The 15,490-nt window shown below is 39.0% G+C and overlaps 1 protein-coding gene across 4 annotated transcripts in view; it reads right to left on the reverse strand.

The window, feature by feature from the left end:
- SACS (sacsin molecular chaperone) overlaps positions 1–15,490 on the reverse strand; it is an 89,754-nt gene that overhangs the window by 67,980 nt on the left and 6,284 nt on the right. For all 4 annotated transcript variants that reach the window (XM_025996666.2, XM_072719817.1, XM_072719818.1 and 1 more), the window contains exon 2: positions 11,069–11,590. In XM_025996666.2, the coding sequence (XP_025852451.2) occupies positions 11,069–11,088 (20 nt within the window). In that variant the 5' untranslated portion in view covers positions 11,089–11,590. The remainder of the gene's footprint in view (positions 1–11,068; positions 11,591–15,490) is intronic.

Raw genomic sequence — 15,490 nt, forward strand, 5'->3', positions numbered from 1 at the left:
ATGCTGTGATCTTCACATACTTGGCTTCTGTTGGCCATTCCTTAATAAGCACTTTGCATCCTCCGTACAAAGTAAGAATTAGAAGAAAAGTGGGTCCTTATCATTTTTTTCTTTTCTTTAATAATTGCCTTAGTGGACAGATATTAGTAAACTGTCATTAGATAGAACTGTGAGCTGGTCTAATCTTTCATCACAAACTCCAAAATTTTTCACAGCTTGAGAAGAGGTGAACTTCACAACACCTAATTTTTGGAAAAGCAATGGTTAAAAAAAAAAAAAGCAACAGAGCCAAAGGGAAATTGGGATTCACCCTGTAAAATATCAGAGGATGAAGAAGTGATTGGCATTTGTGCAGAACCTAAAGAATTTTTATGGTCAATGTTGTTAGCATTTGCTGACCACTTACTGTTCTAAGGCCTTCCTTCGGGAGCTAAAAGACTCCTACACATCAGCTGGTTCCTCTGCTCACCTTGTACATTTTTTTAAGTTATCTCTATATCCTATGTGGGGGTCAAACTCATGACCCCAAGATTGAGGGTCACATGTTCTCCCAATTAAGCCAGCCAGGAGTCTCTATACACTTCTTTTTTGTCTTAATATATAGGCAATACCCAACTTTTCACTTATCTGTGAAAGTACCATTCATTTGTGTAGGATGCTGGTTTGAGATGTGCTGATACAGCTGCTGGGGAGACTCTTTGGAGCAGAGGACCCCTGATAGGCAGCTTAAGTATGCTCTTCCTCACTATGTACTTGCAACTTAATTTGTTCCTTAAACTTAAAATTCCTTCAGCTTAAAGATTCCTTTTAATTGTGAGAATAATGAATTTTAAAGCTAACATTTTGTAATACATGACTACCCATAAGAAAGATATTAACTTAAAAAACATTAGTTATTCCATTTTAAAGACCTGAAGGTAGAAATGAAGTGCTACCAACTAGGTGTGGCTTTGACAGTCAACTGACGAGATGGAGGAGATTCAGAAAACAACTTGATTCATGGAGAATCCATTTTACCAATGAAAGACATTGGCTAAAGATCCTTAATTTAACCCTGAGAACAGTCTTCACTAAATAAGTTTAAGTAAATTGGTAATATCCATGGTCCTTACTTCCAAAACAGAAACTGATAATTACCTGTTCCAGAATAGAAAATAAGTTCTTACTGGGACTGGACCTATGGACCCAAAGAATATGATGATAAGGTACCATTAAGTAGCAAAATGTAGACATGTTTGCCTTTTTTCAGTGACTGGTCAGTGGGCAGAGAGAAACAATCAGTTGCCACTGCACTTAACACAATGTCTGCAAAGCACATGTTGTCCTTGTAAACTTGTCCTCTCTTTCTGTAACTCAGCTGAAGTTTTGAGCTAAGACTTCCCTAATTAAAAAAGGAAAAAAGACAGTAAATATGTACAAGGGCTCTGTAGTGCATCATTCTCTTTAAAGAACATGTTTGCTACCATTCTTCACTATACAGATTAAAAGAAAGAATAAATTACAATGTCTGAAGTCTGTTCCTTGGACTCTGCATTTAGCCAGGATTTTCTTGCAACATGAGAAGGGGCAGTTCCTTTCTCTTGTTTTTTTATTCTTTTGGGGAGGAGAGACCAGGTTAATTTATGTCAAAACGTCAAATTATTTGACTGTACCTACCTATGCTAGAGGTCACAATAATATACAACCACTTTTATAAAGCTTTTCTGTTTTTTTATTTTCAAAGATTTTTCAAGGGATTTTTTTTTCCTATACATTCTATGACAGATTTTATACAGAACCTATTTACTTGGTCTAGGAGATGCTGTAGGCTTCAAACTGTGTTTAGCTCTGAAAAGAATTAGTGTTTTGATTCTGCACTATTTTTCTTATGGCTGTGGCTTTCAATCATACAAATTAGAAGTTAGAATAATTTATATTAAGGATTCATATATAAAACATTTTTCCTACTGCTGAATTTTAAAAAATACATCATGTCAATTTGACTCTAAGTTATCATTTCTACTTGAAATTTTTTTCCTCTTGGAGGGTCAGTAAATGATATCATTTAAAACCTGTGGAAGCAGCTGAGATGTCCTTTAACAGATAAATGGATAAAAAAAGATGTGATACACATACATGCACAAACACACACATATATACACACAACAGAATATTACTCAGCCATCAGAAAGGATGAATACGTACCATTTACTTCGATGTGGATGGAACTGGAGGTTATTATGCTGAGTGAAATAAGTCAATTGGAGAAGGATAATCATCATAAGGTTTCACTCACATGTGGAATAATAAGAAATAGTGAAAGGGACCATAAGGGAAGGGGGACTGAGTGGGGGAAAATTAGAGAGGAAGACAAACCATGAGAGACTTCTACCTGGGAAACAAACAAAGGGGTGCAGAAGGGGAGGAGGGTGAGAGGATGGGGTAACTGGGTGACAGGCATTAAGGAGTCTCGTAATGGATGAGCATTGGGTATTATAATGAATCATTGAAAACTACATCTGAAACTAATGATGTACTATTGGCAATTTGTTGGCAAATTGTATTTAAATAAAAAAAATAAAACCCTAATGTTTTATACTGGGTAATAAATTAACTTTATATTTTTCTCAAGAAAAATCTATCAGCTGATTTTTCAGTGAAGAGGACCATCCTAAGTAGTGTTTAATGGGTAATGATTCCAGTACCTATAAATGTTAAATAACAAATATATTTCTATGGCTGTTACTGCTTCCCCTTCTCCTTTCCAATAGCTTTAGGTGATTGCAGAACTCCTTCCTTCAACACACATCTGTTGAGAGTGGAAAAGCCTTCGGGGTCCTTCAGAATGCCACCGCACAGCTGCACCCCCCAGCACAAAATAGAGTGGGTAGGATTTGCTTTACCATGTTGAAACAAAGAGAAAGGTATGAACAAATTGGGCATAATTTCAGTCAGTATTTAATCTGCATAACGAGTATATAGGTACAATGACATAACAGTTTCTTCTACGTATGCCTAAAATTTTTCATGATATTTTTAAGGGGGGGAAAGGGGTATGAAAACCAGGCATAGGATTTCTGCCAATCGTGAGTAAAGAGGGTGAAAGCCCAGGATTCTTTCCACATATACTAAATATCACTCTGCCCCTCAGGTCCACTCTCTACCTTGCTCACCTCAACCAACATGTCTGGACTGCATCAGGAGGGCCTCAGGAGGCTTTTGCTGCAGGTTCAGTTGACCAACAGCAGCCTCAACAGAGGGGGAAGTGAGAGATGAGAGTGATGTCAAAGAATTCATTCCCCCAACACCCGTCACATAGCCTCACCATGGTCTGTGTCTTTCAACAAAAGGTCACTGCCCTTCTCAAGAGGTGTTGCCCCAAGTTATGCTTTGTCCTTAAAGATTTAGGCAACTGTTTCTACCTTAGTCCCTCAGGTCTTGGGAGGTAACTGCCTCAATTGCCAGCTTCGTTGGCAACTGATTCTTTTTCATTTTCCATATACCTTTGGCTTATCCTAAATTGACTGTGGGGACCCCATCTATAGCCCGCTCACCACAGCATGATTGCCTGTTCTACCCATGAAGGAGAAACTGAATCAGACTTAACTATTTTGAGAAACAGCAGCATGCCTGATGGGCAAATACAGCAAAGCATTCATCAGTATGTCTTTTTCTCCTTCCCTCACCAAATTCCTTCCCCTGGTCATTGAAGATGGATTTCTTAATGCTCTGAAACTGACAGCAATGGTGAGTCACCTGCTGCAGACCAAACTCTAGCCTGTGTATATTACACAGAAGGGCTTAAAATCACACATGCAGGCTGTTTTCCCTCCCCCAGGAACCAGGAAAATGGGAATTGCTACAGAGCCCATGGTAGGAAACTACAGGGAAACCAAGTTGGCCTTTTCATTAATACTCGGTGAGGATCACCAACTGTCCCAAATCATCTTGCTGCCTTTTGATGATTCCTTCCCTAAATATACTATATGGTGTTCACCAAGATTATCCCCAGCCCCTGCCTTTGCATCTTGTGTTTCCTATTGGTTGACCAGACACTGGATAAGGCCCTTCCTGAGCAGATCTTGACACACTTGGAGACGTTGAGGGGATGATAGAAAGGATGGTAGAAAGGATGGTAGAAAGGAAAATCCCTGCAACCAGCCAAGAAGGGTAAGACAGACCAGTTTACAACTGCTCATTAGCTGGGATGGCAGTAGGCAGCATTACCCCTGTAACACTTGCTGGTGGAAGCCATCGCACATGGCTAGGCTTTGTGCTAGTTTCTGGATAATGGAGTATTGAAATGAAAACACCAGGCCCAAAATGGAGTCCCTTATGTTAAGGGCATCACATTGGCAAACCAAGACTTAATACCTAACCCAAGTACAGTTTCACCCTCCGCCAGAATGTAACCTTTAACCAGTCAACAAGGAATTTCCTGGCCAGCACTAGGAAATATAATGATAGACCCCTTCTGTTCCCCTTAGGAGGGTGACCTTGCCTCAAACAATGGGTTCTTCGCTAATAATTTCCTTTATCCACTCCCTCTCTACCTTTAAAAATTTTTCCTTTCCTGCAGCTGATGGTCTTCTTTTCTATTTGGTAGATGGGAGGCTGCCTGGTTCATGAATCGTTCAACAAAGTCAATTTGATTTTTTAAATTATTCAGTTGAATTTTTGCTGCTTAACAGAAGTAACAAGTGATACTTTTTCTTGGGCATTCTGGGTCAGCTACTATGTTTTAACTTCACGATCTCTAACCAAACATTATTGTAGGCATTATGATCCCTCTATTAAGAAAAAGGAACATATTCAAGACCACATAAATAGTAAATAGCAAAGCCAAGTTTCAAACCAAGTATATCTGGCTCAAATGTTGATACTCTTTCCATTACACAATTTGTTTTCTCTGAAAGGAGGTGGAAGGATATTTGTTCTGAGTTTGTTTTGTTTGGATGCAGAGGTATCTAAGGAGAAGAGAGAGGGAGGAGATGTAGAGGGGGCAGGACAGGACCCATTCTCCCCTTTCTGCCTGGTATATAAGGGACTGGTTTTGAGCCTATGAGGACAGAAACTCAGGCACAATGTTTATGAAACATGGGACAAGACTTAGTCCATGCAGTGCTGCTTCCCTCCTAGAAAACAAATTTGTCACAGGCTTGAGGAGAAGCCATTCATCTCCCTTTACTGCCCTATCCCCAGGTTCAGAATGGTTTTGGGCTCAGGGTGTCCACTGGGTATGGGGGACTTACAGAAACAACAGCTTTCAGAGGCCTTGACAAGTCTCCTTGACTGAGAGACTCAAGAGGAAAGAACATGAGCAAATTTATTCCTGAGCCCATATAAGACATCACCACCTTGAGGATACCCAGAAATAGCTGGGGAAGAATTTAAGCAGACTAGTGGAGCGTGGGAGTTAAAGTCTTGTCAAACGGGTGAAGGCTTGAGGCCATGGAGATATGGATGTAAATATTAAGTGACTTTATTTAGACTCATGAACTACAGAAACTAAGGAGTGTGGAATAATTACTAACCCACTTGTTCTTTCTTTGGACCCCTACCACCCTGGCTCTGGTTCTGCATCACTGCCATTAGACCCATGGCTTCGAGCCTAAATCCACTCCTGCCCCTCATGAGAAGTACAAGGTCTGGCTTGTTTTCCTGGCCCATTACTGCCTACTTGCTCTTCCCTGTCTGGGCTTAGTTTCACATACTTAGACTCAGCTTCTTTGCCTGCTATCCTGAAGCCTGGACTCTACTTTCCCATCTGAATCTTTCTTACTCCTAGTATGCTCTCATTAAATAAATAAATAAATAAATAAATAAATAAATAAATAAATAAATAAATATGTGTGTGTGTGTGTGTGTGTAATTAAATATATCTTCTTGGGCTTGCCACAGGGGGCTTTTATTTTTTATTTTATTTTAATTTATTTGAGAGACAGAGAGTGAGCGAGAGAGAGCACAAGCAGCAGGGAGGGGCAGAGGGAGAAGTAGACACCTGCTGAGCAGGGAGCCTGACAGCAGACTCAATCCCAGGATCCTGAGATCATGACTTGAGCTGAAAGCAGACAACCAACTGAGCCACCCAGGTGCCCCAGGGGCACAGAGCTTTTAAATTTCCTGAGGATAGTAGTGTCTTTAGTATACTGATGAGGTGACTCAGGGCAGGGCTCCTAGGTAGCTTCAGGATCAGTGGTTAGAAATAGAGGAATTAGTGATGTGACCTGGCCTCCAGAGAAGGGAGAGGGGCTGGAGCCTGAGTTCAATCAGTCATGCCTACAGAATCAAACTCCAATAAAAACTCTGAAACAACAAGGCTAAGGGAGCCCCCCAACTGGTGAACACATCAAGGTTATAGGAGGGCTCCAGAAACTGCATACTCCTTACCCCCAAATCTTGCCTGATGCCTCTCTTCCACTTGGGGGTTACTGAGTCATATCCTTTACAATAAACCATAATCATGAGTAAAGCAGTCTGAGTTCAGAGTCGTTGTAGTGAATTACTGAACCCGAGGAAAGGCACCATGGGAATCCCTGAATCTGTAGTTGGGTAACCTGGAGATCCCATTTGTAGCTGGACCCTCAAGTGGGGCAGTCTTGCAGGACTGAGCCCTTAACCTCAAGGGTCTATGCTAACTTTTGGTAGTTAGTGTCAGGTGAGGAATTAGGGAATTGATCATTTTTGGAAAAATGGCATAACAGTCATCATAATCAGGTTGTTGATATTCATCTTAAGTGTATTCAACATTCCCACACAGTCAGATGCTAATGATGTTCTCACAACCTTGGTGAAGATACTGACAAACACATGTGTGAACCACCACAGAGCCATCAGAGAAGAGGTACGTCCAACACCCTTCCATCCTGCCCAGAATCATCATCATCTTTCATCTAGATTGTCACAACAACTCATAATGGGTCTCCTCACTTCTACACCTGGCCCTCTTCATAGCAGCTAGTGGGCTGCTTTAAACACATGTCAGAGAATGTCACTCCTTAAAATCCTGCAATGGATTCCCAGTTCCTTCACGATGACCTGATGCCCAGGTACCTCTTCAACCACATCGTCAACTGGCCTTCATTCACTCCCCTCCAGCATGCCCACCACCTCCCTATTCTTGTAACATGTCAGGCAGCTCCTACCTAGGTACTTTGCATGAATTCCTCTGTCTGGAACATTCTTCTCCTTTATAATTATTATTATTCCTTCCTCTCTTTCAAGTGTTTGCTCAAATTTAATATTTTTCATGAGTACTGTCCTGACCTTCCTATTTAAAATTGAGACACATGTTCCTATACCCCATCAGACTCCCACCTCCTTTCTTTGGCCTACCATTCCTTTAGTTCCATCATACAAGATACCATATAACTTAATTATGTACTACTTATTTTCTGTCTTTCCCTGATAGAATGTAAGAGTCACAAAAGTCAGTATCTGTATCAGTTGAATTCCCTGATGTATCCCCAGGCACATAATAAATGCTCCATACATGTTAGCTGAATGAATAATTTTAAGAATAGAGATTTATTTGGAGGATCCTAACTGAAAGGGCTGCCCTGTAATCCCCAGGTCGGTGGAGCCAGACACATTGGGTAGATTCTGGAGGAAGATGGGAGAGGCAGGACCAGTCACAGGTCTTGAACCTGCTTGAACCTGGGCTCTCTCCATGACCAAACTTTAGGAGACACCTCTGAGCCTTCTTTTCAATGACGCCTTGCCCTTAAGCTCTGTCTTTGACTTGCCTAACCCAGCTTTAGCAAGAATCCTGCTAAATCAGTTTAGCAAAAATCTCCCTACTCTTAACATCCAATTACCCTCAATATTTAACCAAATTCCATAATCCCTACCCCTGATACCCAATCACCCTGGCCAGCCTTCAGCAAGAATTCTATCAAGATGGTTTAGCAAGAATCCCCCTACACTGGGTATCTCCTTCTATTAATATTATATCCCCTGGTCCCCACACTCTGTTCATTGGCTATAAATCCTTAGTCGTCTTTGCTGTATTCGGATTTGAGCACGATCTCTCTCCCCTGTTGCAATGCTCTTGACATCCCTTCAATAGTCCTGAATGAAGTCTTCCTAACCATTTTAACAAGTGTCAGAAAAAATTTTTCTTTAACTAACCCTATGAGTTTGAGCAAGTCACATAATTTCAGCTTTCTTATCTATCAAACAAGACCCATAAGAAAGGATCTCAGACATCACCACCAGCCTGAATCCATACCAAATAAGCGAAGCTCCTTAGCACACTGTAACTAGAACTGTTTCCTAGGCATTGTGGAGGACAATTTCTCCAAATCTGGTCCACCCTTCCACATCCTGGATTCTGCTTTTACACTGGCACATACTGAAGCTCCAGAGTCTTCCTGATGGCCATGGAGAGAGAACCAATCCCAAAGCATCCTTCTACAATTGAGATTAAGTCTCAACTTTTAGTTTAAATATCCAGATGGAGGGCAGCCCGGGTGGTTCAGTGGTTTAGTGGTTTAGCACCGCCTTCAGCCTAGGGCATGATCCTGGAGACCCAGGATTGAGTCCCACGTGGGGCTCCCTGCGTGGAGCCTGCTTCTCCCTCTGCCTGTGTCTCTGCCTCTCTCTCTCTCTCTCTGTGTGTGTGTGTCTCATGAATAAATAAATAAAATCTTTAAAAATAAATAAATAAATATCCAGATGGCATATCCAATAATACATCTGCCTTTATTTTAGCGTAACGCTTGATACTGCCTATTAGATAGACAATCTAACTTCTTTTCCCAAAATATCTACATAAAGGCAATACCCTAGGAAGGGCCTGAACTGTTGATGCCATAACTGCATGAGCCCCCACCACATACACATACCCCTTAGAACTCAAGATACTATGCCCCAGAGCTCAAGAAGCCCCAGCTGGATCTTTTTCACCTATAAAAATTATTATCTTGTCCCAGGATCAAAGAAGCCAGGCAATCAAGCTTTATAGATTTATGGTCTTAATAAGATAGGTTTTAAATGCCTTAATAAAAGTGTGTACTTAGAAAAAATGACCTTAAGATTGATGTTTTGGCCCTCAGCCCACGTATTCCACTTGGTGTAGTCACACACGTTGCTATATCCCGTCCACTGACATTTTGGCTTTAAGTAAATAAGTAAATAAGCTTTAAGTAAATAAATATATCAGTTCTGAGAAAATATTACAGTACCCAAAGACTACAGAATCTGCAAAGACACACTCAATGCTAATATACTTTTTTAAAGCTATAAATAGAATTTATCAGCCAGAGGTTCCTAGATGGCTTACTCAGTTAAGCATTTGCCTTCAACTCACATCATGATCTCAGGGTCCTGGGATCCAGCCCCATGTCAGGCTCCCTGTTCAGCAGGGAGTCTGTTTCTCTCTCTGCCCCTGCCCTTCCTCCCTGCTTATGTTTCTCTCTCTCTCTTTCTCTCTCTCTCTCAAATAAATTAAATTATATTAAAAGTTTATCAGCCAGAATCTGTCATTTTTTCAACATCTGTTAGATACTTCAAATCAATCCTGATTGTTGAAAAGTTATACTTTAGTGACAGCATCAGTGATTCTACATAAACATCACTCTTTAAAATAAATTTATAAGGGCGCCTAGGTAGTTCAGTCAGTTAAATGTCTGCCTTCAGCTCAGATCATGATCTCAGAGTCCCAAGATTGAGCCCCATGTCAGGCTCCCCACTCAGTAGGGAGTCTGCTTCTCTCTCTCTCCCTCTGCCCTTCTCTCTCTCTCTCTCTCACACACACACACACACACACACACTCTCTCTCTCTCTCTCTCTCAAAAAATAAATAAAATCTTTAAAAAAATAAAATAAATTTTAAAATGACATTATGTCTAACAAATCAGTCAATTGCCAAGTAGTATGAAAATGAATTTACCTTTAGTTTGAAAAACACCTACTTTCACAACTGAGAAGGCATAATATAGAAGCACTTTAAAAGGTAAAAAAAAAAGAGAAAAGTCTTCAAAAATACTCTGAGATAGCATGTATGGTGACACATAAGTATGTTTCTCTCATGTTTAAACAATTTAACATCAGTAATATTATCTTAGATGCTCTAGATGCCTTCTTATTATACTAAAAAATAGTCAAATATTCCAACTGGCCAATAAAAATCAAATCCATTAAGTGATCTCAACATTTGTGTGCATTCGCATATTTAAGTACAAACCAGTCACAAAAGTAATCCTCATTTGCTAAGAGGCAAGTTCTATTGAAAAAGTTACACTTACCTCCTCTGTCTAGTGAATACAACATTTAAAAATTTTTATTTTGGAAATTTCTGAAAAATAAAAGCAAACACTGGGGTTTTTTTCAACAAGCCAAATCTGAAAGGCAAATTTGGAAAGTCTTTTCATCTGTTGATATCATTAGGGTACGAGATGTGAAGGCTTACCTGGTCTCTATGGCACTAAAATTTTATTTATTGAGCATACTATTTGAATACAGCATTCAAAATCAATGAAAGAGTGTCTTGTCATATGCTTAAGGAAAAAAACACATAGAAATTTAAGGAGTAATTGTAAACATTATATTTTTGCTTCAAATCTCAAGCTTGTATGGTTCTTACAAAATAGCAACTAAATTTGAGGAAAGGAGTAAACTTTATTCTTACCAAAGTTCACTGCTCTCTCTCTCCCTCTCTCTGTCTCTCTCTGTCTCTCTCTCTCTCTCTCTCTTTCCTTTCCCAGGTAATTTGATAAAATTTCAGATACTTCAGTTTTTTATTTCATATTTTCCAAATAATCCCATGGCCGTAGGAGGCACTAGCATATACACTTGAGGAAAGAGAAAATGGGGATGGGGCATCTAATCAACCATCCATTACAACAGCCACACCAGAAGACAGAAAATCCAAAAACCATCTGGACAAAGGTAGGGAATGATTTCCAACCCTCGGCTTGAATTGCTATAGCCATCATTCCCGTTACAGCTGAAATATCTATACTTGACTCCCTCTCATCTCTAGAAAGCTTTCATCTGTTTTGCCCTATCTATGTTTCATTTGGGAAAACCCAATAAGCCTTAAAATATCAATGCCAATTGTTGTCACTTAAAACATGAACTCATTTACCTATTATCCGTGGTCTCCATTATTACTTCTGGAATATGTGTCTGTGAAAATCATGAAACTATTTTTCTGTTTTCTAAGTCTTTCGTTTGTATTTCCTTTCAGTGTATACTCCGAGCTCAGCTCTGCGTGGCCGGTGAGAAGCCCATCTTCCCCTCAGTGTCCACCCATCATCTGATGCCCGGGAGCATTGTTACGTCTTGTTGTCTTCCTTCAAGTAAGACTCTCCAGTCCAAAAGTGGTTGCTTCTTTGGGTTATGCCTTCTGATCTGGCAACCCACAGAAGTTCTTAAGGTAAACTAGTATCAAGTAGGTAACGGTGTTTGGCTTTTCTCCACAGCAGAAAGTAGCAATTTTCATCTGGGAATCTTCTGTTTTTCTTTCTGAAGGTGGTGAGGAAAAGTGTCGCAGAAGCTCTTGGGCTCCGTGTTTCTCACCCTCATCTCACCAGATATAAAACACTCACCGGCAAGAGCCCTTCTGCTTGCTCTGGTAATGCCTGCATTGCCACATCACTTTTGGATCCTGGAAGAAAAACCAAGGAAGGTTAGAGGGAGTAGGGAAAAAGTACTCTGAGTAAATGCACTAAAAATGTAATTCCTTGTGGAAGACAGCCACGGTTCTTATTTCCAGCGACTTTCTAATTATAAACTGCTGGTTGCACTAGAGCCCTGCCAAATCGCATGGCATTTATCCCTTACCTCACAACCAACAAACACACACGTGTAACTAGACATGGTGGACTCTATAAATAAAAAAACATATCTATTTAATTTAGTTTCCTGTTCTCACTCCCTACACATTTCTTCTCATTTCTCCATTTCCCTGGCTTCTTTCAAGTGAAACACGTACTTTAGATGAGTGCCCTTTTTCAGAAACCATGCCTTTAAATCCAAAGCTATGACTTTACATATAAGTCATGTTTCAAAGTGAAACATCCCCATCAGGAAAAGAAAAGAAAATGTAACTATCAGAAAGTCTTTTTGTAATATTCTCAACAACCCCTAGTGACTCCAACAGTCTAATATTTTAAGAAAAAAAAAAACTAGGAAAATAAGTGACACACTTTGACAACAGTGATAAGCCAGAAGGACACAGGAGATTGAATTTTCTACCCATTTATACATTCTCATGCATATAAGCACTTGATAATTTTCAAGACACTCTCTTAGTACCACACTTAAACAATTCTTTGAAGTGGGCAGAGCAAGAGAGAATAGTTAGACTGTTGAAGAAACTTGGGCACAGTAAGTGAGGAACAGTGTTCAGGCTCACTCAGCTAGGCACTCACACACTGGAAGCTGCAAAACCAGCTCCTGAATGCCTATTCTACTTTTGTTGCCAATGATATTTCATTGCACACAAATGTAATTTAGAGATATAAGCTAGACTTATAACACTATAGATTCTCGGCTTCATGAAAACCCAGGAAAAGAACTCAAAATGCACTGTAATCAGTGCGTGATTTCCTGAAATCACTTCCTCAGTAACTTGTTATAATAAAAATGTGACCAGACATCAGGAGTGAGATTAATCAAAACAAGCCAATCCAAAATCTTGATTATTCTTTCACATAAAATCATATGTAATGAAACTTGATTGCCTTGGGTCAAGAATTAGAGAAATTCTTGGGATGCCTGGGTGGCTCAGTGGCTGAGCGCTTCCCTTTGGCCCAGGGTGTGATCCGGGACTCCCAGGATCGAATCCCATATTGGGCTCCCTGTATGGAGCCTGCTTCTCTCTCTGCCTGTGTCTCTTTGCTTCTCTCTATGTCTTTCATGAATAAATAAATAAATATTTTTTAAAAAGGGTTAGAGAAATTCTAGATTGAAATTTATAATTAAAGAATTAAAATTTGATTTAATTTAAAAAATAAAGAATTGAAATTAAATTAAGAAATTATATAGCATGAAAACGAAAGCCTATGACAATGAATTTCAAAAATTAGACTCTTCAATTTGAAATGTTCAGATTAAGAGAAGTTATGTGAAATAAAGTGGAAGATAAGAGTCAATTTCTTTATCTGTGAAACAAGGGGTTGGAATAAGCGTTCCAGGTTATTAACACCTGTAAAATTCTATGAGTCATTCTATGATCTAACTCATAAACAAATTCTGAGAATACAAATTCATCCAAATTATGTCTTTCTAAATAAAAAAGATTTTGTCAATTGTCATTCTAAGTATAGTCATAAAGTATAAATGTGTCATAGAACAGACACAGGTTTTATACAAATGTTTATGATAGGGCAGCCCGGGTGGCTTAGGGGTTTAGCACTGCCTTTAGCCCAGGGCGTGATCCTGGATACCTGGGATCAAGTCCCACGTCGGGCTCCCTGCATAGAGCCTGCTTCTCCCTCTGCCTATGTCTCTGCCTCTCTCTCTCTCTCTCTCTCTCTCTCTCTCTGTCTCTCATGAATAAATAAATAAAATCTTTAAAAAATAAAATATGAAATTCCAAAGGAAATCCAGGATTAGTTATACTTGAATAGAGACCCTCCAGGCTTTGCCTTCAGCATAATTTCTCTGCTCATGATGTTCTGCTTCCATGGGAGCATTAGAGAGAAACAGAAGCATTGATTTCAGTGGAACAGTGGAACACTGCACATTCATGCTTATTAACCTCATTGAATGAGTTTCCATCTCTATTTCCAATTTGTTGATATCTTTTTAAAAACACATTCTGAAATCTACAATATTAGTTAGCTTTATATCACCTGACATGTTTGGTAAAATGGCTACACAACGTAAAACCCTGTGGTATAAATCACTATAACCTTCCTACAGATGGACAATAATACATCCATCATAAAAAACAATCTTTGAATTGTTTTTCTTATATAAACATATAAGAGGCCCTTATAAAAACAGAGATAATGCACATGATGACAAAAAAAGGCTCCATATCATTGAAATGTCAACTCTCCTCAAATTGATCTTTTCATTGAATTCTGACCAAAGTCCCAGTAAGTTTTTAAAATAAAGCTGGACAAGTTTTTAAAATAAAGCTGGACAAGTTTTGTGGAAGAACAAAAGGACAAGGATATTTTTAAAAGGCACTCCTTCAGAAGAGTAAGGGGAAAGACTTGCTTTTCTAGACATTGAATCTTTCTTTATAAAACTTTTTTAAAAGATTTTATCTATTTATTTGAAAGAGAGAGCATGAGCAGGGGAAAGGACAGAGAGGGAGGGAGAAATAAACTCCCTGGGTGAGCAGAGAGCCCAACTCGGGGCTCAATCCCAGGACCCTGGGATGAGGACCCAAGCCAAAGACAGATGCCTAGCAACTGAGGCACCCAGGCACCCCTAAATATTGAATCTTAATGTAAAACTATTATAACTAAGTTAGTAGGGCATTCACACAGGAACAATCAGGATAAAAGCTTAGCAACAGAGCCCTGCATTCACGGAAACCTGATACATGAAGAAGTGTTTAGAGAATTCAGTTGGGAAAGCAGACCATTCAGAAAATGTTACTGGGACAGTTGGTTATCTACATAAAAACAAAACATATCTGTACCTCCCATGGTACACAAATATCAATGCCACACATAAATGAGAAAATCAAACCTTAAAGTCTTTAGAAAGAAATATAACACAGTATCTTTATGACTTCAAAGTAAAGAATTCTTTAAAGAACAAATAGAAGGCACTAACCATAAGACAAAAGATGATTACAGTCAAACCACATTAAAATCAATACTTCTGGTCACCTAAGGCAAGCTACAAAAATCAGGAGACATATTTGCCATACAGATAATTGACAAAAGTTTGTGTCCAGAATACATAAAGAACTCTTGAAAATAAAAAAGGAAATGATCTAAAAAAAAAAAAAGGCAAGTAAAGGGTTCTAATTTATATATATTATTTTGTATGCACAGTATTTCCATTTAAAGATAATAAAAATTCACTTTGTGCTATAAATTGTGTCTCATACATGGGATAATATTGAAAATGGGTTTATAAAACATTGAAGAGTATATAATGACATCCTTGCTTAAAACAGTTTTTAATATCTTTCATTTATTATCATATAATAGTCCTCCACCTTGTGAAATATTCTGTGAGAACCTACTCCCTAAGCATTCCAAAGTATTCCTCAAAGTTCCAAAGATCCATATGGTACCAGTAAGCCCTTCTTAATCAACTAGAAATCCTGTGTATGTCATTTAAATGACAGTACCTTACATTTCTGTAGTCCTTTATAATTCCATATACGGTGTCATGCAATCCACAAGACTATTTGATAAAAGAGGTAGACCAGATAGTTTCCCCTTTTTACAGGTTAAGAGATTGAAGCTCAAGAAAGTTAAAGCATGCGCCCAAGCCACAAGGGAATATAGAATAGAAGGGTACAAGGTTGACAAAAGTCCCAAGGGCTGTCTGTAGCAAATGTAAATGTTAGTATATAAATATGGAAATGTTA

Source organism: Vulpes vulpes, chromosome 9, assembly GCF_048418805.1.
Source record: "Vulpes vulpes isolate BD-2025 chromosome 9, VulVul3, whole genome shotgun sequence".
Classification (NCBI taxonomy): Eukaryota; Metazoa; Chordata; class Mammalia; order Carnivora; family Canidae; genus Vulpes; species Vulpes vulpes.